This window comes from Molossus molossus, unplaced genomic scaffold (genome assembly GCF_014108415.1).
Source record: "Molossus molossus isolate mMolMol1 unplaced genomic scaffold, mMolMol1.p scaffold_m16_p_20, whole genome shotgun sequence".
Classification (NCBI taxonomy): domain Eukaryota; kingdom Metazoa; phylum Chordata; class Mammalia; order Chiroptera; family Molossidae; genus Molossus; species Molossus molossus.
In genome coordinates this window covers 37,846,506-37,871,670 of record NW_023425356.1, presented here as the reverse complement: position 1 = coordinate 37,871,670, position 25,165 = coordinate 37,846,506, and the positions used below count along the sequence as shown (strand labels likewise).

The following is a 25,165-nucleotide window of genomic DNA, read 5'->3' as shown; positions in this document are numbered from 1 at the left end:
ATATACATGGCAATTAAAAAGAATGAACTCCTGCTACATTCATCAACAAGGACAAATATTGCATACATAATGTTGAGTATAAGAAGCCAGGCATAAGAATAAATAGTCTATGATTCCATTTATATAAAGTTCAAGGACAATTAAAACTAATCTACGGGGATAGAAGTCAGAATAGTGGCTCTCCACAGAATGTGGGGTGGAGGGGTAGAAGCTTTGATGGGTATTGCCTGGGAAGCACAGGAGAGACTCTTCTGGAATGCTGGGAAATTTTCTAATCTGGTCAGTGGTTACCTAAGTGTGTGTGTGTGTGTGTGTGTGTGAAAACATTTACCAAGCTAAACATTTAATATTTATTCACTTTACTACGTGTATGTTGAACTCCAATTAATAAGTTAGGGTTTTTTTGTTTGTTTTTTTGTTTTTTTTAAGTTAGGGTTTTTTTATTTGTTTGTTTGTTTTGTTATTATTAATCCTCACCCAAGGATATCTTTCCATTGATTTTTTTAGATAGACTGGAAGGAGGAAAGGGGGGGGGGGAGAGAGAGAAAGAGAGAGAGAGAGAGAGAGAGAGAGAGAGAGAGAGAGAGAGAAGAAAGACACATCGGTTGGTTGCCTCACACACAACCCTGACTGGGCTGGGAATTGAACCTGGGACCCTTCGGTCTGCGGGTGAATGCTCCAGCCACTGAGCCAAACTAGCCAGGGCAATAAGGCAATAAGCGTTTGTTTGTTTGTTTGTTTTAATTAAGAAAATAAAAACTACCCTGGTCTTCCTAGCCCCCTCCAATTCATATTTCATATTTTCATGAAAATTACCCATTTTTAAAGCTTCTATCATTAGGTTACTCCTCTGTAAGTCTTCAGTGGGTTCTGTTGCCATGATTTCTCTGTCATAGTTTTTAGGATTCATCATGTTGGGTCCCTGCTCAACTGTCAGTCTCATTTCTCCGGGTTTCAGCCAAACCCTTTGGAATTTGCACCTCCAGATCTTCAAGCCATCTGTCTCTTTTGAAACCCACAGCAGCCTTCAGGAATCAGACCTGTCAGGGACTCGTTTCTCTCTGAAGCCCTTTCACAGCCCCCATCTTTTTTTCAAGGAGGATTAGATGCTCCTTCCTCTCTGCTCCCACATCTTAACCACAGCACCTATTACAGGTTGGTGATATTTATGTCAGCTAATTTAGGGCTGACATGTTTTTATCCCATTGACACTGTGAGCTCCTTAAAGGCGGGGGCTATTCTTCCTCTGTATTCCTATCCTCAGTATCTGTTGCAGTGGATGGAAGAGGTGTATGTGGAATGCATGAACTCCAAGGTTTGAAAGATTTTTTCCTCCAAATGAAATGTATTAAGTTATAATTATTTGTTTTATCTTCTTCACCAAAGTAATTGACACATAACTACAGATCTACGCTTCTGACCAAAATGAAATAACACATGTACCCATATTAAACTCCTATGTATTATCAGTCAAAAGCAAAGAAATTCAAGGTTTTAGGAAATCCTTGCTATCTTGTTGCAGACTTTCTTTCCATTTTGAATAGTTTTTTCAAAATATTGTAACAACTCAAGGACTCCCTTAAATCTTTTTTGTTTGTTTGTTTGTTTGTTTGTTTGTTTGTTTGACATCTAGGATCCCAGACTTTCCAGGTTTAGATAACTATTTATGAACTAAAGATTCATTAAAGAGAATAAAGTGATACATACCTTACACTTTGATATTAGCCTTCATGAAGAAAGTCTACTGTGTCCAGCTGTCTACTTTTGGCATAGGCAGAATCAAAATACTTGGCAAAGGTACCAGCACATAGACATTTATTTTTTTCATTATGTAGACAAGCAAAAGGTGTGGTTTCTCTCCTCAAATGGGTATCAGACAACCACAAAGAGCATTTGTGTTTTACATGCAGCTTTCTCATGTTTTCCTCTGCTGTTCCATTTCTTAGTCTCTTCAGTCTCCTGTGTCCAAGGAACCCTTGCTGAGATCTGCTCTTGCTCTTGAATACCTTCCCAGAAAGATAATTCTAGGAGCCCTAAAACAGACCAAGGTGGGCAGCAAGATCAATTGTCAGAACTGAGCTCAAGTGCACAACATCCACAAGTCTCTGCATGTCAGGAACTCACAAATTTGCAAAGCTCCCATTCTGGGACTGAGAGATGGGAATAAGGAAGAGTTTAGGGGTGGAGGGAAGAGAAGACCTAACCCGAAGTTTATATCCTGACTACCAGGTTTCTATCATTGTTTTAGAAACCCTGACAGCAAGAGTTTTTAATTTAATCAGCCCATGCAGGTGAAATAAATGAGAAATTCTAGCAAGGAATGAGTGCTATAACATTTTCATCAAGGTCCACTGCAGGACATATACCCATGGAGGATTTCATTAGCTTTCCAGACTGATTTACGGACTGTTGGTAAGACTATTAATTAAATCTGCCCTGTTCCAAATTAAAATTTTAATTTGCCGCCACACTAGCAGGCTCAGATGTAATATTAGGCTGGAAAATTGAGACAGTATGAATATAAGAAAGATTCCGCAACCATAAAGAATCAGGAAACCACTGCACCAGACTACAAGGTTCTGCAGGGGAAAGAACGATGTCACCATGACAACCTGGGATATTTTTATTGAGAGAGTTGGTAGGTTACATAGAAACATTTTCCAGATTTTGGAGGTTGAGAGTGAAGTATAAGAACATGTGTGGGAGTTGGGAGACATTTCAAATTTGAATTTTAATCTTTATTTTTTAGCTTTTCCTTGCAGTCTACATGTTGCCAAACCCTATTCTTTAAGAGCAAAGGGGCAAAAACAATTTTTTTACACCATATTTATATATGAATGTTAGGTACATGTATATATGATTATGTAAATTCATTAACTGGGAAGTTCTCATTAACAATAATACAGGTTTGTTGAACAGAAGAAATTTGTATCAATCAATAGTTTAAAATAGGTTATTATACATACTCATTCTTGGCTAAAAGAAACCTGAAAGTATCAAATATATACCTTATATATTGAATCTATATAACTTTTCATTTGATTTTATAACATTTTTATCTTCTGTTTTTAATTTCCTCTGACAGTTTCCCAAAGGATCTGCATAAAGTTCTGTTATATATGTATTATCTACTCAGTATATGATAGCTTATTTAACCAATTGTATGTTCAAGTTTGTTTTGCATACAAAGTTGATGCAAAATTAAACAAAACATTTCTGCCTCTCTGTGTCTTATAACAGATTCTTCACAGCTACATTTTATTTAATCCTCACATTATTTTGTACGGATTATTATCTCCATTTATGGACACGTGCAGGGTGGTGAAAAATTTAGTTGCCCAAAGTGCATGTTCCCTGCTGAGGTTGAAAGAAGCCAAGCTCTGCCTTCTTGTTTCAGCTCTCACACTATAAACAAGTACTCTCTTCACAATCAATTTAGTGCCACGTGTTTCACATTTTTGTGCTTTTTGTTGGTGGTTTTTCTGTTTTAAATGGCCCCCAAGGGTAGTGCTAAAGTGCTAGCTAATGTTCCTGAGTGCAAGAAGTCTGTGATGTGCCTTATGGAGAAAATGCATGTGTTAGGTAAGGTTTACTCGGGCATTAGTTATATACAATGCTATTGGCCATGAGTTCATGTCAATGAATAGAAAACATATTAACTAAAGTGGCTTTAAACCAAAACACATATAAAACAAGGTTATATATTGATTAGGTGACTAAAATCGTTGTGATCAGGGGCTCACAAGGACCTAGCCCTGTATTCCCCTAGGAGCAGTGGCTCAGTATTCGCTAATTCAGTGTTGGCAGTAGCTTTGTAGAACATAACCATCACAAATAATGGGAATCCACTATATTTATACTGAAGGAAAGCGTGTTCTTCAAATGCAAGATTTCCTTATCAACCAAAGGTGGTGGGAGGAAGCATTCCCAATAAACTACTCCACTGCTCTCCCAAAGAGCCTATAAAATCGGCAAGCCTGCCGTCCAGTATCCTTTGCCCCTTTGCCCTCTCCCCTCTATTCTTCCCCAGTTCTGTCTGTCTCTTGGAGGTGGGGGAGGGGTGTCTCCACTTTAATGTTCTCCAAGGATCCAGAGTCATATACCAACTTTGAGAGAGATGGACACCCACGACACACAGGTACACTTTGCGAACTCTGCGGATGTGTTCCTGCAGAATTAGTTGCAAAAATCCGTGGCACTTCAGTTCTCTGGGAACCAGAAAAGGGTATTTTCCTACCGTGGGCATCCGTCTCCCAAGGACACATAAATCCGAGAATATAGTATTTTTCCTTCTTACTCTCACCCAGTAACCACCTTCCACCCCTCCCACAGTCCTTAAAGCCGGCCAGTCGTTTCTTTCTCTCTGTCGCTTTAAGAGCGCGGGCGGAGTCCTGCCCGCTTTGGAAATGGCGGCCCACGCGTCACACGCTCTGTGACGGTGCTGGAACGCAGCTCGGGGACTTTCGCGGCGCAATATGGGGACTTGGCCCCGGGCGAGACCGAGCCTCCCAGCGTGCTTTGCAGCCCGGCCGGGAGGCCCGGCGCCTGGTGATGGGGAGCCCCCGGAGCTCTCGGCCGCCTGATCTCTCGTAGAGGTGGCGGTGGCGCCCGGACGGCCACCGAGGGGGAGGATGGAAGCCTGGCGCTGTGTGAGGAGGGGCTACGGCCGCTGTGTAGTGGGGAGAGGCCGGTCAGTAGGTCCGGGGGGCGGGAGGGCGGAGGGAGGGGCGGCGGGGGACGGGGCGGGGCGGGGAGGAAGGAGGAGGAAGAGGGTCGGGCCGGTGGTGCTGCCGGGACGAGCCTCCGGAGACCCCGAGGATAGGTAAACCCGGCCTGGGCACGTCGCCGCCGGCCGGGCTGGTGCGCTCCCGACCCGGCTGGGCCTCGGAGCCCCGGCCTACTTCCACCGGCCCAGCCGCCGAGCCAGCCGAGCCTCTCTGGTCCCGGCCTCCCCCGCAGGCCCCGCAGCCCCTTCCGGGAGCTGACGGTCCCCGCAGAGGCCACCTGTCACGACAGGTCCCGCGGCGACCTGACCTAGGGAGGCGCACGCGCGCGGTTTTTGTTTGCTGGTGTGTGTCTCTCACACATGAGTCACTTGTACACCAACCTTTACTAAGATCACTATCGAATTCCATATTTGATTTAAGTTCACACCTGTATTGTTTACTGGCTGTTTTCCTCGAAATTAACTCACTGTAAAAAGCACTTCGATAAGTGCTGCCTACATTAGCGTAGCCCTAAGCAGTTATCTGGGAAATCTTGGCTTTGATGTACTGATGGTGGTGGTTGTTTCTTAATATACTTTAAAATAAATACGTCGATATTAAAAATCAAAAGGTTCACTTGTGTACCGTCTGAAACCGACTGGTGTACCACACGTGGGAAGCACGACTGGGTATTAATGATAACATCAGTTGTGGGCATTGGGTTTTAACTCCTATAGTTCTGGGACTTCACAATTCAGTTCAACGATGTTTTCTTGAGTACCAGCTGTGTGCCAGGCACTGTGCTAGGCGCTTGGGAAGAGACTGGGATTAAAATGATTAAGAAAGTTCTGGCTTTGAAGGAGCTCATAGTTTTAAGAAGAAAAGAATCGTCCTGGCCGGTTTGGCTCAGCGATTGGAGCATCAGCCTGCGGATCAGGCAGTCTTGGGTTCGGTTCCCGCTAGGGGCACGTACCAAAAAAAAAAAAAAATAGAAGAAAAGAATCTATATCAGGGTGGGGCAAACGTAAGTTTACAGTTGTGAGTACACAAAACACACTTTATTCTTGTATTATTATGTATTAACTATTGTATTACTGTCCATATGAACAACTGTAAACCTCTTGGTTTTCAGTGTTTTCACAAAACAGGATAGTCTGCCCATGTCATGCCTTTAAAGATTTACAACTCAATTGAATTTACAGAATTTGAAAATACATAAACTACAAAAATATATAATAAAAAAATTTAATGTTAAAATGAAAAGAACATAACATATAAAAGTCAAATAACAGAAAATACACTTTAAGCAAAATTCCTTTGGTAATAGAAGTGGACATCACCTTGGAAATGTACCTTTAATGAATTCTAGAGGAAAGGATTAAAGGCCTCAATCCTAATATTTTGCCAGAATAGTAAGGTAAGATGGTGCCCAATAGAACCAGAGAGCAACATATCTGTTCAACATAATGGTAACACTACTTTGGAGATATTTTGGATGATAGGTTAAATTGGTACTATTGCATTGGAGTGTTGGTGAATTCCTAATAAGTAATCCCTATCCTCTGTCATTTCCCTCAAGGAAAAACATACTTAAAAAAAAAAAAAAGATGGAAAAACAAAGTATCCACCTACTGATTAGCAAGAGAGGTAGTTTTCTGAAGTTGTGATAGAGTTGTTTTCTTAGCTATACAAATGTTTGGAAAATACAACCTTGGTATAAAAACTGTTGAGAAACGTGTTTTTGCTCCAAACCACATTGGAAGAGAGATTCGCTTTCATTGTAGTCAGCTTATGTATTCCATATTTGATTTAAGTATTATGTTTGTGGGTTTTATTTATCCATTGAGTTTTCTTGGAGGCTAGAAAGCTCATCTGAATACCAGTTTGATGGCTGATTTATCTCGCAGTTGAACTGTGGACTTTTCGAAGTGTATGTGGTGTTTTGGGAACCTGGTAGATGCTATGTTAAGTGTTTAGAATACCATTCATGGTTGTTTAGGGAGAGTATTGAGATACTGCTCTAACAGTTAAATCATGGCTGCTTTTCCCACATTCTTCACAGATTTAGATGTCAGATTTTAAATATGAGACTCCTGTCTTCCCTTGAGGAAACAGATTTGGATTTTGTGTGCTATAGCTGAACCTAAAGTGGTGCCTCAAGGAGTGTATTTATTTCTTTTAGATACCCCATGTTACCCCATCACCAGAGGAGTCTGGGCAGAGACTGGACTACACCGTGGGAGAATCTGCAAAGGTGTTGCTGGAACAGACATATTTCTAGTTGTATGAGGTGGCCTGGACATTATTCTCGTGCTCCTTACCCCTACTTCAGTAGTAGGCATTTTTCATTAAATTGGAGACCACCTTGTTTATTTGAGTCTAGAACTCAGTTTCAGTACTGGAATTGGAGACCTGACAACCTGAGCCAGACATCTTTGATTCACCTCTCTAGTTACATCATGAACTCTGAGGGAGATGAGCCTTCATCAAAACGAAGAAAACACCAAGGTAAAGGTGACACTTAATCTTGGTGCAGGAATAGACATGAGCCATAGACTAACTGAAACTTTCCTATCTAATCTTCAAGAAAACCTCCTGTAGGTTTTAGAAGTGTTTGGTGTTTATTTTCAGCCACTAGGTTTCTGTGAGGAAAAGGGAAATTCTTTTTTTAAATGAAGTTTTTATTCTTATCTTTAATTAATTGTGTATTTCTGGCAGTAAAAATAGAAGTGACTCTACATATAGAATAGGTGGGAAAGAATGGAGGACTAGATTAAAACATTAAGTTTAATTTAGAATAATTTTTTATTGTTGTTAATCCTAAACTGAGGATATTTTTCCATTGATTTTTAGATAGAGTGGAAAGCAGGGAGGGGGTGGAGAAAGAGAGAGAAACATCACTGTGCCACGTCGATGGGCTGCCTCCTACATGACCCCAACAGGGGCCAGGGATCGAACTTGCAACCCTGGTACATGCCCTTGACCAGGAATCAAACCCGAAATCCTTCGGTCCTTGGGCAGATGCTCTAACCATTGAGCAAACCCAGCAGGGCAAGAATAAGTTTTAAATCTAGCATTTTTGAAACAAAGGTTCTAGATTTCTTAGAAATTGGTAGATATATTCTTTGAAGTCCACAGATCTGTAAAACTAAATTTTGGGTTTTCATTTTTAAGCCGACTTTTTTAAATGATAACTTTTAAAAATAAGACAAAAGGATTTTCTTAACTAGAAACAATCAAATGAAAGGTATTTTCTCACAGAATAGGATTTTACCTTATTATATCAGTATTTCACATAGATATAATCTTGAGAGTGTTGAAATTTTTGTTTTTTAAAACATCTTATTCAACTTCAAGAAACAGTGTTTTTCTAAATATGTTGATTATTCCTATTTTTCTCATATTCTTTTTACTTTATACAATTGATGAGACTCCCTCTGTGCTACCAGTCCTGCCCCCCCCCCCCCCCCCCAGTACATAAGTAGAATTTGGAATTGTCTTCCTGAGCTATGGATTTCAGTGAAGATAATGCCTCTGTAGATAATTGAAAGTAGACTGTGTAGATGTTAATGTGTAGGGAGCAGGCATAAATTTGTCAAAGGAAGACATTCACAGTGTTACCTGGAAGTCAGACTAGAAGATTAGTTAGTGCTCTTTTTTTTTCCTTTATTGATTCTAGAGAGAGAGGAAGTGACAGGGAGAGAGAGATAGAAACATCAATGAGAGCCCTGGCCAGTTTGGCTCAGCAGTTAGAGTGTCGGCCTGCGGTCCCGAGAGACCTGGGTTCGGTTTCCGCTAAGGGCATGTACCTCAGTTGCAGTTTGTCCCTGGCCCTGGTTGGGTCATGCAGGTGACAGCCCTCGATGTGTCCCTTTCACGTCGATGTTTCTCTCTTCCTCTCTTTCCCTCCCACTCTATCTGAACAAAAAAAATGGAAAAACGTCCTCGGGTGAGGATAAAAAAAAAAAAAGAAACATCAATGAGAGAGAACATCAATTGGCCACTTCCTGCATGCCCCCCACTGGGGATCAGGCCCACAACCTGGGCATGTGTCCTGACCGGGAATCGAACTGGTGACCTCTTGGTGCATGGATCGACGCTCAACCGCTGAGCCACACGGCCGGACTACTTAGTGCTCTTTTAAGGAGAATTTCTACTTCACATTTAAGTAATTCTAAGTACGCAATAGTGAATACCTATTTGAATAGTATTTAACCACAGCTTGTGTTTATAAACATACTTGTTTGAATGAACGAAAGGTTTATTTAGAGACATTAAAATTAAGTTCCTAAGAACAATTCGTAATCTATAAATCTAAGGCTGTATGATATGAGATCGCTTTTCGTTGATGTATTCATTGTCCGTCAGGTCAACACACTTCTCTTTTGTGTATCTGGTAGCTGTCAGGTGGAGCTGTGCCGTAGTGACATAAGCATGGGCTTAGGAACCACTCCTTGCTGTCATTCTGCTCCACCACGAATTGTATGAACTTGGACAGATTACTGAATCTCTCTGCTCCTTGGTTTTCTGGTGTAAAATAATGCTTACTTTCAAAGCCTGTTGACAATGAAATGAGATGTCAAAGTGCCCAGCACACTGTTGGCTTCATAGTAGGTACTCAAAAAATTGTGGTGGTGTTCTTTTCCCTTTAATAGATGGGGAATTACATTTACACACTGATAAACTTGGATTGCAACCTGACTCTTTATATGTCCATTCTTCCTAGGTATTGTGAATAACGAACATGCTCTTCGTTAAGCCATATTTGTGACTTCCGATATTTCACTAATACTTTTCAATCAAGAAAACAGCATTGCTAACTTGCCTATCACTTTAAAGTGGTATTTGAAGGATTTGTGTGACACAATTATGACTTTTTAATTAGGCACCCTAAAAACCCGATCAGGCCTATTGCTTACTTTCTTTGATTCATCTGTCTTCTCTGCTGTGATCACCTTGTTCCTCCTGACATGGAAGGTATATAAGCTTTTGTGGTATGAATTTATGTTGTGAAGTATATGAAGGCCAAAGACTATTCACTCCATCAGTAATTTTCAAATTGTCTTCCATGGAACTTTAGTATTTGAACACATTTCTGTATGTTTATTCAAAGCAATTGTGATCAGGATAAATGTATTTACCCCATCATTCCAGCTCATTGCCAGCGTACCAGAGATTGATGTTCCTGACATGAAAAGTAATGATGAAGGGTTGTTCAAGCTTTAGAGGTTGAAAGCCACTGTACTGGTGGAATTTTAGGTATTACGATCCAGTAAAATGAAAGCCTTCATGCAGGAAAAGGGAGAGATTCTAGGGCTGAGATTTTTTTTCATATTATTGAATCATGCTTGGGAGTCCATCTCCTACTCTATTTCTCCAAGGTCTTCCCATTTCTTGTTTCCTCCTTCATTTTTGTTCATAGATTCTCTAAAAGTCCCACATGTTTCTTCATGGTTCCATGGCCGTTACAGTATACCCTTTAATGGTGGGTGAGGGAGACAAGACCCAAGGTCAAAACTGTATATATGGTGGCCATTTCTAAATTGAGGACTGCCTGTGATTGCAAAATCTCATGCTTTTTGATTCTCTTTTCATCACTTTTTCAGGGTACATGATGTCTTTGAGAATATAAACCATCACACATTCCTGGTTGCTGCATGCTAGGTTCGTCAACTAGCCATCATTTACCAACACTCTCTAACTATGTTACGTTTAACTTTTGTTTTGGTGCGCATTAAAAAGATTTCTTTTGTTCATTTTGTTCACATCTTTCCACTTTGGTGTTTTAGACGCTAAGTACTGCTTCTGTATATTGTCATTATATACCCTTCATTCATTTCTAAAGCAGAATTCTGGGAAGAGTTCTTTTTGGAAATTAGTTAATCAATGGATGATTTTATCTTACTAATAGAGAATAAAATATTTGAAATTATCCTATTGGAAAGCCAGCTGTGACATACAAATATATTATTATGGTTACAAAGTTGCTAAACTACTTAACTATAAAGATGGGAGAAACCACAACCCCCGTATAGTCTTAGTTTTATTAACACACACTCTTAGCCTCCAGAATGACTTGATAGATCCTTTTAAACCTGTTGTATACCCCTTGTTCAGTCAGTATTTCATTTTACAGCCTTTTAATCAATTTGGTGACAACTTCTGGTTATTCAATGCTACATTGCCATTTCCTAGGGGGAAACATTGTGTTCATTGCCTATGGAAATTTTTAAAAGGCAAGAAAATACTTATATACAGGAAAAAATATGGTCTGTTTGTTAAATTAATTCTTTATATTTTGTCCAATATGTTTTAACAGGCACCATAGAACGGCATTGGGAATATATATGTAACCATAATAAAGAAAAAACGAAGATCCTAGGAGACAAAAATGTTGACCCCATATGTGAAGACAGTGAGAACGAGTTTGACTTTTCAGTGATGTCCTATAATATACTTTCACAAAATTTATTGGAAGATAATTCACACCTCTATAGACACTGCCGGCGGCCAGTATTACACTGGAGTTTTAGGTTTCCCAATATTCTGAAAGAAATTAAAAACTTTGATGCAGATGTAAGTGCAAAATATAAAAATTCCTCACACAAGAAAAAGTTTGGTTAAATGGTTCATTTGTGAACTAAATGGTTTTGTCCCTTTTGTTTGGTAAGACGGGAAGATGTTTAAATATAGTGATGTAACAGTTTTTAACAAGGTATCACGACTTCCAGAGAGTCATTTGCTAATTGTTGTTGGTATAAATAATCATCTAACTCTTCAAAAAAGATCCAAAAGGATGTGAGGGTGATCTGGCTGCAACATGTCACCCCATTGATCGTCAGCATTGATTCAGCAGATCTGGCTGGCTAGGCGGGTGTCCCCCTCCTCCCTCACCGATCCATGTGTGTCCCTCCTGAAGCTGTGCGCTTGGTCAAAGAGGACAGCCGTCTTCGGTCAGGGGTATACCAGTAGCTGCGCTCCCCTGCTAGAACCTCCAAACAAGCTCTCATGGTCCATGTGTCGGAGAATGTAGGGTGGTCAAGCTTCCAAGACTCCAGACACATCCAAACGAGGTGCTGCACATGGCAGTCTGCCTGTCTTTAAAAAAAAAAAAAGATCCAAAAATCTTAAGTATTGGTCAGTTCCAGGATAGGGACTAGCAATATATTAAGCATTCAGTAATTATTTTCTTTGATTTTAAATTTAAATAATTCATGATAAATTAATCTAGAAAATGACATTTAAAAAATCACCTCTTAAGAAAGGACAAGAAGGATTTAATAAATATGTAAATTCAGGGGAATTTAAATATTTTTTATATGTAAATTAAAAATATTTTCTTTGGGAAATACCAATTTTTGATAGTAAGAAAGCTTCATGTAATTAAAGGCCTGGGTTTGGGGGACTGATCACATTTGGAAACATTAAATCTGTAAATTATAAGAAAAAAGGACTTCTTTTTCAACTTTCATCAAGCTGTTAAAATTTAGAAGCCTGTGTTTAGAGATGGAAACATCAGAAAACTCATATTTATATCTCTGTTCTAATTCAAAGCCTTTTTTTCTTCCAAGGTACTTTGTTTACAAGAAGTTCAAGAAGATCATTATGGAACAGAGATCAGGCCAAGTTTGGAATCATTGGGTACAATGTAACTTTTATTTTAGCTAAATTTACTTTGGAAGATTGGTGTGTCGTTAAAACATAACTTGCTAACAAAGAAATGTGGTGTATTTAGGCCCAAAATCTTAATTTTGAAAAATTTAATACCTGTTTCAAAAGGTCAGGAAAAGATTGAGGTATTTCAAATGGAAACTTTTGTATTGATATATAATTTTAATTCAAAGGGAAAGGTGTGTAAGAATCTTTTAATAGCTTCCTTTGCAGCAGTTGCGTTGCCCATCACTAGACCTCTAAGATTCTGAGCTGCATGAGATCAGGGACCACTCCGTCTAGGTCATCATCGTAATGCAAGTGTTTACCACTGCCTAATGGATAAAAACTAAAAACCTCTTTGATGAGTGAACACTTCTAGGAACAGGTTATCTGTTTGAGAAATGCTATGTACGTTGAATTTATTCATTCACGAAATATTTTTGAGTGCCTACTACACACCATGCAGTGTTCTAAGCAGTGGGAATACAGCAGTGAGCAGAACAGATAACAAGTCTCTGCCCTTGCGGAGTGTACGTTCTAGTGGAGAAAGGCCGACAATAAACCACATAATGTGTACATCATTAATTAAGTAGCGATAGTGTTCTGGAGAAAAGTAGGAAAGTAGAATGGATCAGGTTTCAATTTGTAAACAAATGATCAGAGCAAGTGACATTTGAGCAAAAACTTGAATGCGAATGAACAAGCCATTTCTAGAGCATTCCAGACTGTGGAAATAGCAAAGGAAAGGCCCTGTGGTTGGAGTGCCTTAAGGCAGATAAGCAGGCTAGTGTGTGTGGAGTGGAGCAAGGAGGGAAGAGTTAGAGGCAAAAAGATCAGAGGTGCATGGTGGGTAGATTATTGTAAGGCCCTGCTGTCTTTGTCATGACTGACTTTTACTAAGGTGCAAATGAGAGCGTGATAATGCACATTAGCGTGTTTAAGACTGAAGTCTGCCAGTAAAGAAACCTATTAGATCCATCTCCAAACTTTTTTGATTCCAACACTCATTAGCATCCTACATTGCTAATGTTTTGTGAAATATACTTTGATAAAAACATTGTTCAAAAATATTAGCTGTGTTTTGCCGTGTGTGTGTGTGTGTGTGTGTATAAAACAGTCCCTTGTTTTCCATTTCTTTTTTTTAGGTTATCACTGTGAATACAAGATTCGGACAGGAAAGAAACCGGATGGTTGTGCCATTTGCTTCAAACATTCCAAATTTTCACTCTTATCAGTGAACCCAGTGGAATTCTACCGCCCTGATGTTCCTCTGTTGGACAGAGACAATGTTGGATTAGTGTTACTCTTGCAGCCCAAAATTCCAAGTGGTACCTCTCCTGCAATCTGTGTAGCTAACACACATCTGTTGTATAACCCAAGGCGAGGTGATATTAAACTGACCCAATTGGCAATGCTTCTGGCAGAGATTTCCAGTGTTGCCCATCAGAAAGATGGCAGCTTCTGCCCTATCGTTATGTGTGGGGACTTTAATTCTGTTCCTGGTTCTCCGCTCTATAGTTTCATAAAGGAGGGAAAATTGAATTACGAAGGACTTGCCATAGGAAGGGTGAGTACTCGCTTCATCATTATTAAGAGGTAGACTCAGTCCATGGTTCACTGTAACCTGAGGATAGTCATCACAGGGCTGTTTGAAACCTTCAGTGATCCAGCACCCGCACTTTACCAAGCTGCATTGACTTTCCACAACTGCTGATAAGTAATTATATACACTTGATTAAATTTCATCTTTTCCATCTATTTGTGGCAACGTTCTCCTTGGAGGAATTGGCAGGCTGCAAAAAATCCAAAATGGCAGAGAAGAAGAAAAAAGATAACATTGACAGACATGAACACTTCATAAACAAGAAACTACTCACAAGGTGGCACAATAGAATTTTGAATGCTGAGTGTGTGAGCAATACAGTTAGCAAAACAGTAATTTAATATTCATTATATAATTTTCCTTTACATAATGATATATATATATATATATATATATATATGTATGTATTTGGGTTAATCCTCCCTGGAGGATATTTTTTCCATTGATTTTTAGAGAGAGTGAAAGAGAGGGAAGAGGGGAGAGGCAGGTAAAGAGAATGAGAGAAACATTGATGTGAGAGAGACACATTGATTGGTTGCCTCCCTCACATGCCCCAACCAGAGCCAGGGATCGAACCTGCAACCCAGGTACCTGCCTTTGACCAGAATCAAACCCATGACCCTCCAATGTGTAGACTGACACTCTAAACACTGAGCCATGCCGGACAGGGCAATGATAAATATTTTAATTCCTTAGTTGAATATAATCAATCTTGTTTTTATTTTTATTGTGCTCTCTTCTGCTTACTTTTGACCATTTGATCTTCAGAATATTTAACAAAATAAGTTTTTCACTGCTGACTTTTGAGTGATAGTTTAAAATTTTATAAGAGCTTGTCTCTCTCAGTATTTTCTATAATAGGAACTGTATTGTGGGTAGCAAAAAGGGAGGGGCAGTATTAGTCCAAAACTATAGATCATTTAGATGGCCAAATTAGAGAAAAACAAGGATTCGAAAGAATTGCCATTTCCATGTAAATAATAAGTGCTTTCTGAACTGTATTTGAACAAGATCTTATAAGCACAAATAACCAATATAATGAATAAAAAGTAATATTTACCATTCTTAGATTTCCTTTCATTTAACACATAAACTTTTCAATACATAAACTATTATAAATCTACTCACTTAAGAAACCTGTTGAAATTGTGTTTAGGTATCTGGCCAGGAACAGTCTTCACGGGGACAAAGAATTTTATCTATTCCAATTTGGCCCCCAAACCTAGGTATCTCACAGAACTGTGTGTATGAGGTACAGCAGGTACCAAAAGTCGAAAATACAGGTAAGTGTTTGCAATACATTTTGGCAGTTTCATAATACTTTCCCTTTGAATATAATTTTTTAAAGAGATACCATCTCAAGAATAAATATTCATATATAAAACATGCTTACTCCATTTTTTAAAGAGCTCTAAATTTACCTTTTTAAAGTTGTACTTTGAGCATTATCTTTGCATGAATTACTTGCACATTACTTTGGAAATGTTTGCATTTTATATTTGCCAATTTTGGAAATCATAAAAATATATAGGATGAACATTTAACTAGGCATCTATCTACACCAGATATATCTTAAATCTTGTTCCTAGAGTAAAGGGACTATACTAAGGCATACTAGAACAAAACAATGTATTGATAGTATTAAAATATGTATTTTTCTTTGTTCTTACAGACAGTGATCTGACACAAACACACCTGGATAAAACAGAAGTCCTAGCGACAGCTGAAAAGTGAGTTTTAGAAAGCAGCAGTGGACATTAGCTGACTTTAGTCGAGTAAAAAAATCATTTCTCAAAAGTGATCTTTTAAAAAGTTAAAAAATGAAGATGATATTCTGTGCTGGTGAAGAATGTTGGCTCTTAAGTGAAATAGACCCAAGTACCAGTCATGACTTTGCTGCTTTTTAGCTGTGTGATTTTGAACAAGAATCTTAACATCTCATGTCGTTTCCTTATATGTAATTTGGGTTGTGAGGATTACATGAGACAAAGCATGTAAAGCTTGATGATAGAGCAAATACTTAAGTAGTGTTAATTAAAGGAAACAGCTTGTTCATGGATCTGGTACTATAAAATTTATTGCTATTACAGAGGTCAAGATTGCAGAAGAATATCTTTGAGATTTCAGGAAGATTCTTAGCCTCCTTTGACTTACTAAATCTCAAAACAATCTATAGGAGAATTGATCTGAAAAAGAATATGTCAGTAGGAAAGATAATTATTTATACTTATCTCTTAAACTACAGGAAAAGGTCATCAGAGTAGAAGGGTGAAGATGCCTAGAATCCTATTTATTAAAGAAGCATGAATTTGGGGGGCTATGGTTGAGAAACACATATATATTTTAATATAACAGATGGAGATTTAAATCTTGTCTTTTGGGGATTTTCTTAATATCTTCATTGTTTTATATTGTGACTCTTTAATAGTTTAGATTTTGTTTTAACATATAAATTTAGGGACCCAATTACAATCACCTCTTATTTTGTTTTCTTCTTTGTCTTATTTTGTATACCTTATATTGAGAAAATATCTCATGTATGAGAATCTCGTTAAGAAAGGAAAAAAATTTTTAAGAATATTTTTAAATTTATGATTAAGCCATTCAAATATAGTCAAAACCCCTGAATATGGTTACTAGAAAGCTAATTTTGCTGATAAATACTTAGTTTTGAATAATTTTAAAATCTTTTTAAACAAAATGGGGTATAAGAAAGGTACTTTTAAGTATCTACATATAAATACATGTTTATACACAGCTTATATGTGTAAAACTGAAAAGTTGATAGTAAGATAAAAGTTTGCAAAAAAATAAGGTGCCTCTGACATCAACAGTCTGCCGGATGTATTGCAAATGGCATTCCTAAAAGGCATTTGATTTTCTTTCTTAAAAGCAAAACAAAACAAAAAAAAACATATACAAGCATACCTCAGAAATATTGCAGGTTTGATTCCAGACCACCACAGTAATGTGAATACCTTAGTGAAACAAGTAACACAAATTTTTTGTGGCTTCCCAGTGCATATAAAATTATTTACAATATACTGTAGTCTATTAAGTGTCCAGTAGCATTATATATAAAAAATTTACATACCTTAATTTAAAAACATTATATTGTTAAAAAATGCTAACCATCATCTGAGCCTTCTGAGAGTCGTAATCTTTTTGTGGTGGAGGGTCTTGCCTCGCCCTGACTAATGCCTGCTGACTGATCAGGATGGGGGCTGCTGAATGTTGGGGTGGCTGTGGCAGTTTCTTAAAATAAGACAGTAAAGAAGTTTGCCACATCGATGGACTCTTCCTTTTATGAACAATTTCTCTGTATCATGTGATGCTATTTGATAGCATTTTACCCACAGTAGAATTTCTTTCAATATTGCAGTCAGTCCTCTCAAACCCTGTTGCTGCTTAATCAGCTAAGTCGATGTAGTATTCTAAGTCCTTCGTTGTCAGCTCAGCAGTCTCCACAGCATCTTCACCAGGACTAGACTCCATCTCAAGGAACCATTTTTCTTGCCCATCCAAGCAGCAACTTCTCATCCATTCAGGTTTGATCATGAAACTGCAGCAATTCAGTCACATCTTGAGGCTCCACCCCTAATTCTAGTTCTCTTGCTATTTCTATCACATCTGCAATTGCTTTTTTCACTGAAACCTTGAATCCCTCAAAGTCATCCATGAGGGTTGGAATCAACTTCTTCTAAATTGCTGATATTTTTACCTCTTGCCTTGAATCATTAATGTTCTTAATGGCATCTAGGATAGTGAATCCTTTCCAGAGGTTTTCAGTTACTTTGCTCAGATCCATCAGAGGATTAAATCACTGTCTTTGACAGCTGTAGCCATCTGAAATACAGGTCTTACTAAGACTTGTTACTCCTTGGTCCATGGTCTGCTGAATGGATGTTGGGTTAGCAGGCGTGAAAACAGCATTCATTTCATTGTAAATCTTCATTAGAGCTTGTGTGGGTGACCAGATGCATTGTCAGTTAGCAGCAATATTTTGAAAGGAGTCTTTTTTTGCTGAGCAGGTCTCAATAGTTGGTTTAAAATATTCAGTGAACTATGTTGTAAACAGATGTGCTGTTTTGTTTTCTTGTCATTCATGTGTTCACTTTTAATTTTCTTCAAGACCTTTTCCTTTGCATTCACAACTTGGCTGCTGGTGCAGCAGGCCTTGCTTTCTGCCTGTCTTGGCTTTCAACATGACTTCACTCAGCTTAGTAATTTCTAGCTCTTGATTTAAGGTGAGAGCCATGCAGCTCTTCCTTTCACCTGAACATTTAGGAGGCATTGTGGGGTTTTTCATTGCTCTGATTTCAGTGTTGTGACTCAAGGAACAGGAAGGCCCAGAAGATAGGGAAAGAGTTGGAGAATGGATGGTCAGTGGAACAGTCAGATCACACAACATTTATCAAGTTCCCCATCTTATATGGGTGCGGTTTGTGGCTCCCCAAAACAATTACAATAGTAACATCAAAGATCACTGATCACAGATCACCATAACAAACATAATAATAATGGAAGAGTTTGAAATATTACAAAAATTATCAAAATGTGACTTAGAGCTCAGCCAGTGTGGCTCAGAGGTTGAGCGTCAACCCATGCATCAAGAGGTCGCAGGTTTGATTCCCTGTCAGGGCACATGCCCAGACGGTGGGCCTCATCCCCAGTGGGGGGCATACAGGAGACAGCCAGTTGATGTTCTCTCTCCCTCTCCTTTGCTCTCTCTCTAAAATCAATAAAATATATATTTTTAAAAATGTGACCTAGAGACACAAAGTAAGCAAATGCTGTTGGAAAATGGCACTGACAGGCATAAAGGGTTGCCACAAACCTATAATTTGTAAAAAATGCAACATCTGCAAAGCAGAATGGTGAAACGCAGTAAAATGAGGTATGCCACCGTGGCCAGTTTGGCTCAGTGGTTAGACTAGCGTCAGCCCTCGGACCAAAGGGTTACAGGTTTGATTACTGGTCAAGGGCATGTACCTGGGTTGCAGATTCAATCCCAGGCCCCAGTCGGGGTCATGCGGGAGGCAACCAATTGATGTGTCTCTCTCACATCAGTGTTTCTCTCTCCCTTCCTCCCACTTTTTCACTCTAAAAAAATCATGGAAAAATAAAATATTCTTGGGTGAGAATTAACAACAACAAAAAATGTGGTGAGAATTAACAACAACAAAAAATGTGGTATGCCTGTACATTGTTTTAGAATGTGTTTATTAGTAAGTAAAGGTTCTAGAATATAATTAACAAATCACATGAATATATTCATTATTGAGCTTCCTCCCCCAACCCACCCATGTTTTACAGCTTTGTTAATGGGTTTTGGATATCACTGCATGAATGCCAAATTATAATATGTCTGTTTAAGTAAAGTTTGTCCTAATGTCTAGCTGTGTCTGGAAATTAAATGCAAAAGTGCTTTAATAGGAATTATACGTAATTAAAAACTTGATGGATGCTAAACATTTTTTTCTTTTCAATTTAGGTTATCTTCACATTTGCAGCACCATTTCAGCTTGTCATCTGTTTATTCACATTATTTTCCTGACACTGGAATTCCAGAAGTGACCACCTGTCATTCCCGAAGTGCCATCACCGTGGATTATATTTTCTATTCTTCAGAAAAGGAAGATGTTGCTGGGCAGCCAGGTAAAGAAAGCATGTAATCTTAACTTCTCCTTGAGAACAGAGTAGCTAAAACCTCAAGGCTGAGGTTGACAAAGTTAGCTGAACATTGGATGAAGTTCTAGATTTAGAAGTTAAACATATTTTTTTAATTGGTGATATATTTGACATATTGGTAATGTATTAGAATAAATCAGTTACTCACCTGCAAAAGATGGAGGCAGTGAAACACCTAAAGGAAATTAATTGTTACCAGGAATCCTGTCCTCAGCTCTGCCCTCCAGTCCAGCCACCTGCATTCTAGGCCTTTCATATTGCCCTTTGGTTTACTTGCCATAAATTTATGTTTCTTGTGCCAGCAACATCATATCGCTGTACTTAAATTTTGCTGCAGCACACTGCCCTCATTGTAGGACCTTGCTTAAACTTCCTACAATGGACAGTTTTGTCATGTTGACCTTGGAATATTGGATTTTGCTGGAAAGAGAGGTCTGCGACTGTGTTTTCAAAAAGCAAAGGTGATAAAACATTTTTCCTTGTATGATTCAATGAGAATAAGGCGTTATTAACCAAAGGATTTAACGTGGAGAAGACCATGCAGTTTCATCTAAGTGGAAGCCAAAAAATACCGTTTAGAAAACTGAAAGTCCATAATGTGGGCCACTGTTGTCCATTCTGATTTCCCCTTTTTTCTCTTCCATTTTTTGTGTGCTACTTTTATTTCCCCCTTTTCCCTTTGTTTGTTTTTTCTTCCTACTGAGGATAGCCTGATTAGTAGTACTTAGGAGATAGCTTACTCCTTCCTCCCCATGAGATCAACTCTACAAAATAGGCCCAGTATTTTGAATTTGTAGTAAGGTTCTGCTAGTTGTCATGCTGTAACTGTTCACTAGATGGCGGAAGTGTGTCATTGACCAGCATCCAATTTTAACATTAAGAGCATGTCCTCTTACTCTACTTCTTGTGGGTACTGACTCTCTGGGACCAAATTATAAATTTATTCTCCAGTCACCTTATAAACTTCCTACTTAGCTGTGGCTATGTCTTTCTGGCTTTATACAACTATAGACTGGTTGATAGATGAATTTCTTATATAGATGTCAGTCCCAAATCACTCTTAACATTCTATTTACATTGATGTTTTCTTCTGGATTATTTTACGAACTTGAAATAGAAAAACTATCTGAAATAGAAAAAACAAACATCTGAAACTGCTGGTATATTTGAGAATTAGGTTACACTCAATAAATATTTAATCCTATTTTGAAAACTTTTTTTAACAACTTATATTAGTAAAAATGTAATCATATTCTGAAAACTGTTTCAGATGGAGACTTCCAGAGGGGTCTCAAGTTTTCTTTATCATTGTTTATGGGGGAAAAAGACTTATATGATTAATTTACAATAACCTGTTGACAGTTTCACTAAATATGTATGTTTCTTTAATGTAGGAGCTGAAGTTGCTTTGGTTGGTGGCTTGAAACTTCTAGCTAGACTGTCACTTCTTACAGAACAAGACCTGTGGACTGTTAACGGACTTCCAAATGAAAATAATTCTTCAGATCATCTGCCTTTATTGGCTAAATTCAGACTTGAGCTCTGACTCTTCTTTGATTACATATATACTATTCTTTCCAATTTATATTCTTTTTCAAAGACTGTAAAAGTGTTCTTAGGAGTTTGCATGTTTATTTTTGCGCTGTGGAGTTTCTGAAGAGGTTATGTTAAATGCTTGGGACAGATAGCAGAAGAAACAAGTTTACAACGATTTTCTTTTTTCATAATGAAAGAATATTTTCAGCTAAATGCTGTTTGTTGTAAAAGAATTGTAAATATTTTTTATTCTAAATTTTAGTAAAATAGACAGTTATTTTAAAATATAATGCATCTTCTTTAGCCCTCTTAGTAAAATATTTCATTTCATGTTTTTGGCAAGTTTTACGGTGGATCCCAAGTATCTTTGAGTTCTTACAAACCACAACTCATTTCACTCCCAGAAGACCTGATTTCATTATGAGGACCACAAGTTTGTTGAGTCCTAATTAGTTCATCTCAGAAATCACTGGGTCATTCAAAAGTATCCAACCATTTTAGTTTATTTTTCAGGGGGCTTGATAATGCTTTTTAAAATTGTACAGATTGTTTAATTCATCTTGTTACTATCCTGGGACATGTAATATATCTGCATTTTGCTGGGGACATGTAGGTCCCGTAACTGGTGGGCTGAGATACTTTAAACAGTCCACTCTTCCGTCCTGTAACAGCCGACCACTGTAGGAGGCACAGATCCGGGTTATGCCTTCATTTCCCCAGCAGTTATTTTTCTTTTTTCTATTCAGTTTCAAGAAGATTCCTGGGTTAGGGAGAGATTTTATTTTGGTTAACCAATGCTATAGAAATGTATTTTATTAGGAAACTTGTCTTTGGAACTAAGTGGCAGCTATCTGATTATTTTTGTTTTGCCTCAGACATTCGGAGAAGCCAGCAAAAATCTAGCGGGGAGATACCAACTTGGAGACCTAATATTCTTTAGTAATTTTAACTATTTTAGTGGTATTGTTTCTAAAGTGTGTTTTCTTTTATCATGATGCAGCAGTAGAGATAGTGCTGACATTTTTGAGGAAGTGGTTAAGAGCAGGTCTAATAATTAATCCTGCAGTTGGCTCTGGGTGAGTGTTTAAATCAAAATTTTTAAACCAGAAAAAGTGAAAATTTTCTTTTTAGACATTGTGATCAAAGAATTATGTGCATTTTTAACTAAGTAATCTTATATTGAATTATACTGAATTATAAAAGTTTTTACAGTGGGTTTTCTTAATAGAATGCTTCATTTTAAATTAGAAAGCAGTAGTTGCTTTATAGTCTTGGACTTTAAAACTTTTTCTACTTAAGTACTTACTGCCATTATTTTTAAAAAATAAAATTGATGAATACCCCCAAAAAGGCATGTGGGTTATAAGGATTTGCCTAGTAAAAATTGTAATAAGAAAATACTTTTAAATGTTTAATTTCTCACTTGGGTTTTTTTTTATTTATGGCATTAACTATAGTTCTAGGATTTTCCACATTTTTTAGTCACAGTTTTCAGAATATTATGATCTGTTCTAATTAGCAGATATTATTATCATCAAATAATAACATAGTATAATTATCCCCTTCTAGTATTGAGGAAAGAAAAATGAAAATTGATTACTGCTTTCTGTAGTGTGAATTTATTAACAGATAACTTTATATATAAGTCATTAATGACAAACTAATATCCCTGAAAACCTCTGTGGAAATTTAATTTTTTATATCCTGATTAATATATTGTCATTTTAGGCCCTTTTCATGTACTTCACTTTAACAAAGTTAATCTAGAAAATTGCTTTCTATTTTATCTTATAGAATGAAGTATTAGTTTGTGGGCTGGAGGCCAAACGGTCAGTATAACTTTTTCACAAGTTTTTAAAGCTCCACTAAAATTAATTATCCACTTGTCTTTATTTTATTTATTTTTTTGGTCAGAAGAGTTGGTAGCTCTGTTGGAGCCTAGTGTTTACCTGCCAAAAGCAATTAAATCTGTCTAATTGCTGAAACCAAGTCTCCCACAACCTCAAGTGCTATACTATCCAAGTTTTAAATGGAAAGGGATATTGTGGAATAATGAAATTTGGTTTAACTATTCCTTTTGATATAAAGATAATATGCATGTCTGAAATCTTGTCCTTTTTTTAAGCGACTGTCTCCATTTAACCCTTTGCATTCCTAAAAAACTAAGTTAGAATCCAGAGAGTTTAAGGGATTGGGGAAGCAGACGTCAAGTTATTTGCACTTTGTACCTGTAAATTACCTAATAAATTATACTAGCACGTCTGTGCCTGGGGGTTTCTGGTAGGTGTACTGAACTGTGTAAGCTGGCTTGTTGCCTCTTCTAAACTATTTCATTACCCTTTCAGCCTTTATTACTTAGGCTGATACTAAAATATAAGTAAATTAAGAAGTGCCAAAACAGAGTGATGTTTAATGTAGAGTCTGAATATTGTGGAAGACAGGGCTGAGAGAATGAGAAATTAGTTTACTATATAGTAAGTGGACAAGAAAAAAAGACCCCATCATCTTACAATTTTAGAAGAAAAACAATCCTTAAGTTTCCAGGATGGTTTTATTAAAGTCCCATGCTGTATAAACATACAAGTGATGAGAAAAAACATGAAACATGCACTATCTGGCATTCTCTAAAATACCATCATACAAGTTGTTGTTTACTTAGAAAAATACCCACTAAAACAATCACAGTTTTTCTTAAAGATTTAAAAAAAATGTATTGGCCAGAACAAAGTCCAAGAGAATAAACAAGATTCTGAATTGTATGTCAAAAAAACTGTACAAGGTCGTACATAAAACTAGGTTACAAAAGCCTTGGGTATAGTAAGAAGACTGAATTAAGGTTCCAAAGTTCTACTTACCAATATCTATTAATAAAATCCTTATGAAATAATTGACTTAGAAAAAGTGAAATGCTCATGATTTCAGAGTATATAGAAAATACTAAATATCACTTTCTGAAATAAAGTGTACTCAAAACAGCACAACATGTAGTCTAAAATCAAGATTTCTGTCATTCATTTAAACTTTGCATATATTGCCATAATGGCTTAAGCATAATTCTCTTGCATTAAAAACTTTTTAAAAACTAGATTTCAAATCATTTCATAGTTTCATTTTTGATCATTTAAATTGTAGCCAGTTTTAAAATCAATTGGGGGTGGGGTCGATCATATGGTTTTTTGTTTTGCCTTACTATTTAAATTACAGCACTAGAATTTGGAAATTCAGTTCTTCTCACATATTTTAGAAATTAACATTTCATAGGCATTAAAAATAGAATGACAACTAAGAACATCTTCAATGAATTTTCATGTTTCTGTGACTAACTCTTGCTTTGGGGAAATTAATCTTAAAATCAAGAAGTTAGTGTGGAAGAAATTAAGTTACTTAATTGAATCATCAAGCCAGTTGGTAGTTTTAAGGCTTATACATCAGCATATTAGAAACAGTTTGTATTCCTATTCTTTTCCCCTTTTTTGTAGGAAACAAAAGGCTGTGCAGCTATTGATTTTCTGTATTTTAATCGGGATAGTACTTAGGTAATGCTTGGGAAATCCTATTCCAAGCTCTTAGAGTGATTGCAATGATACAAATAGTCTTCTTATTGTATATAATGAGGTGTCAGATTGATAGACTATATATATTAATATATATCTGATATCTCATAGATGGTCAGTACTGTTTTCAGAATGAGAATGAAATGATTAATTGACTAATACATGTGGCCATGGGCTGCAAATGGGTTTGCCTGGTGAAGATGACAAAGATAACTCATTTTAAACTCTGCTGGCTGACAGTACCATTCTTGAAGTGATTAAGTTCAGAATTGTTAACTCATGCTACATTTTACTTTAATTGAAATGTATACCTACTTGCTCCTGTTTATGTAAAGGACATTAGACTTCCTTCTTTTTCAAGAAAACACTGATTTTTAGGGTAAAGAGAGTTCATGTGCATATGGCTGAAGGATGAAGTCCTT

At 37.3% G+C, this 25,165-nt stretch overlaps 1 protein-coding gene across 7 annotated transcripts; it reads left to right on the top strand.

Annotated features, from left to right (window-relative positions):
- Positions 1 to 4,519: 4,519 nt before the first annotated feature.
- Positions 4,520 to 24,140, top strand: ANGEL2 (angel homolog 2). 7 transcript variants are annotated; one of them, XM_036272904.1, is made up of 10 exons: positions 7,105 to 7,214; positions 9,433 to 9,683; positions 10,313 to 10,370; positions 11,026 to 11,282; positions 12,278 to 12,347; positions 13,505 to 13,926; positions 15,119 to 15,245; positions 15,635 to 15,692; positions 19,457 to 19,620; positions 21,048 to 24,140. In XM_036272904.1, exons 3-10 carry the CDS (start codon positions 10,364 to 10,366, stop codon positions 21,197 to 21,199), a joined length of 1,257 nt encoding a protein of 418 aa, XP_036128797.1. In that variant the 5' UTR covers positions 7,105 to 7,214; positions 9,433 to 9,683; positions 10,313 to 10,363; the 3' UTR covers positions 21,200 to 24,140. The 7 variants fall into 7 exon arrangements, with proteins under 7 accessions (XP_036128794.1, XP_036128801.1, XP_036128795.1 ...); XM_036272905.1 differs by lacking the exon at positions 7,105 to 7,214 and adding an exon at positions 9,042 to 9,320; XM_036272901.1 differs by lacking the exons at positions 9,433 to 9,683; positions 10,313 to 10,370 and adding an exon at positions 4,520 to 4,690 and having other exon boundaries at positions 6,889 to 7,214; positions 21,048 to 24,133.
- The last annotated feature ends 1,025 nt before the right edge of the window (positions 24,141 to 25,165 follow it).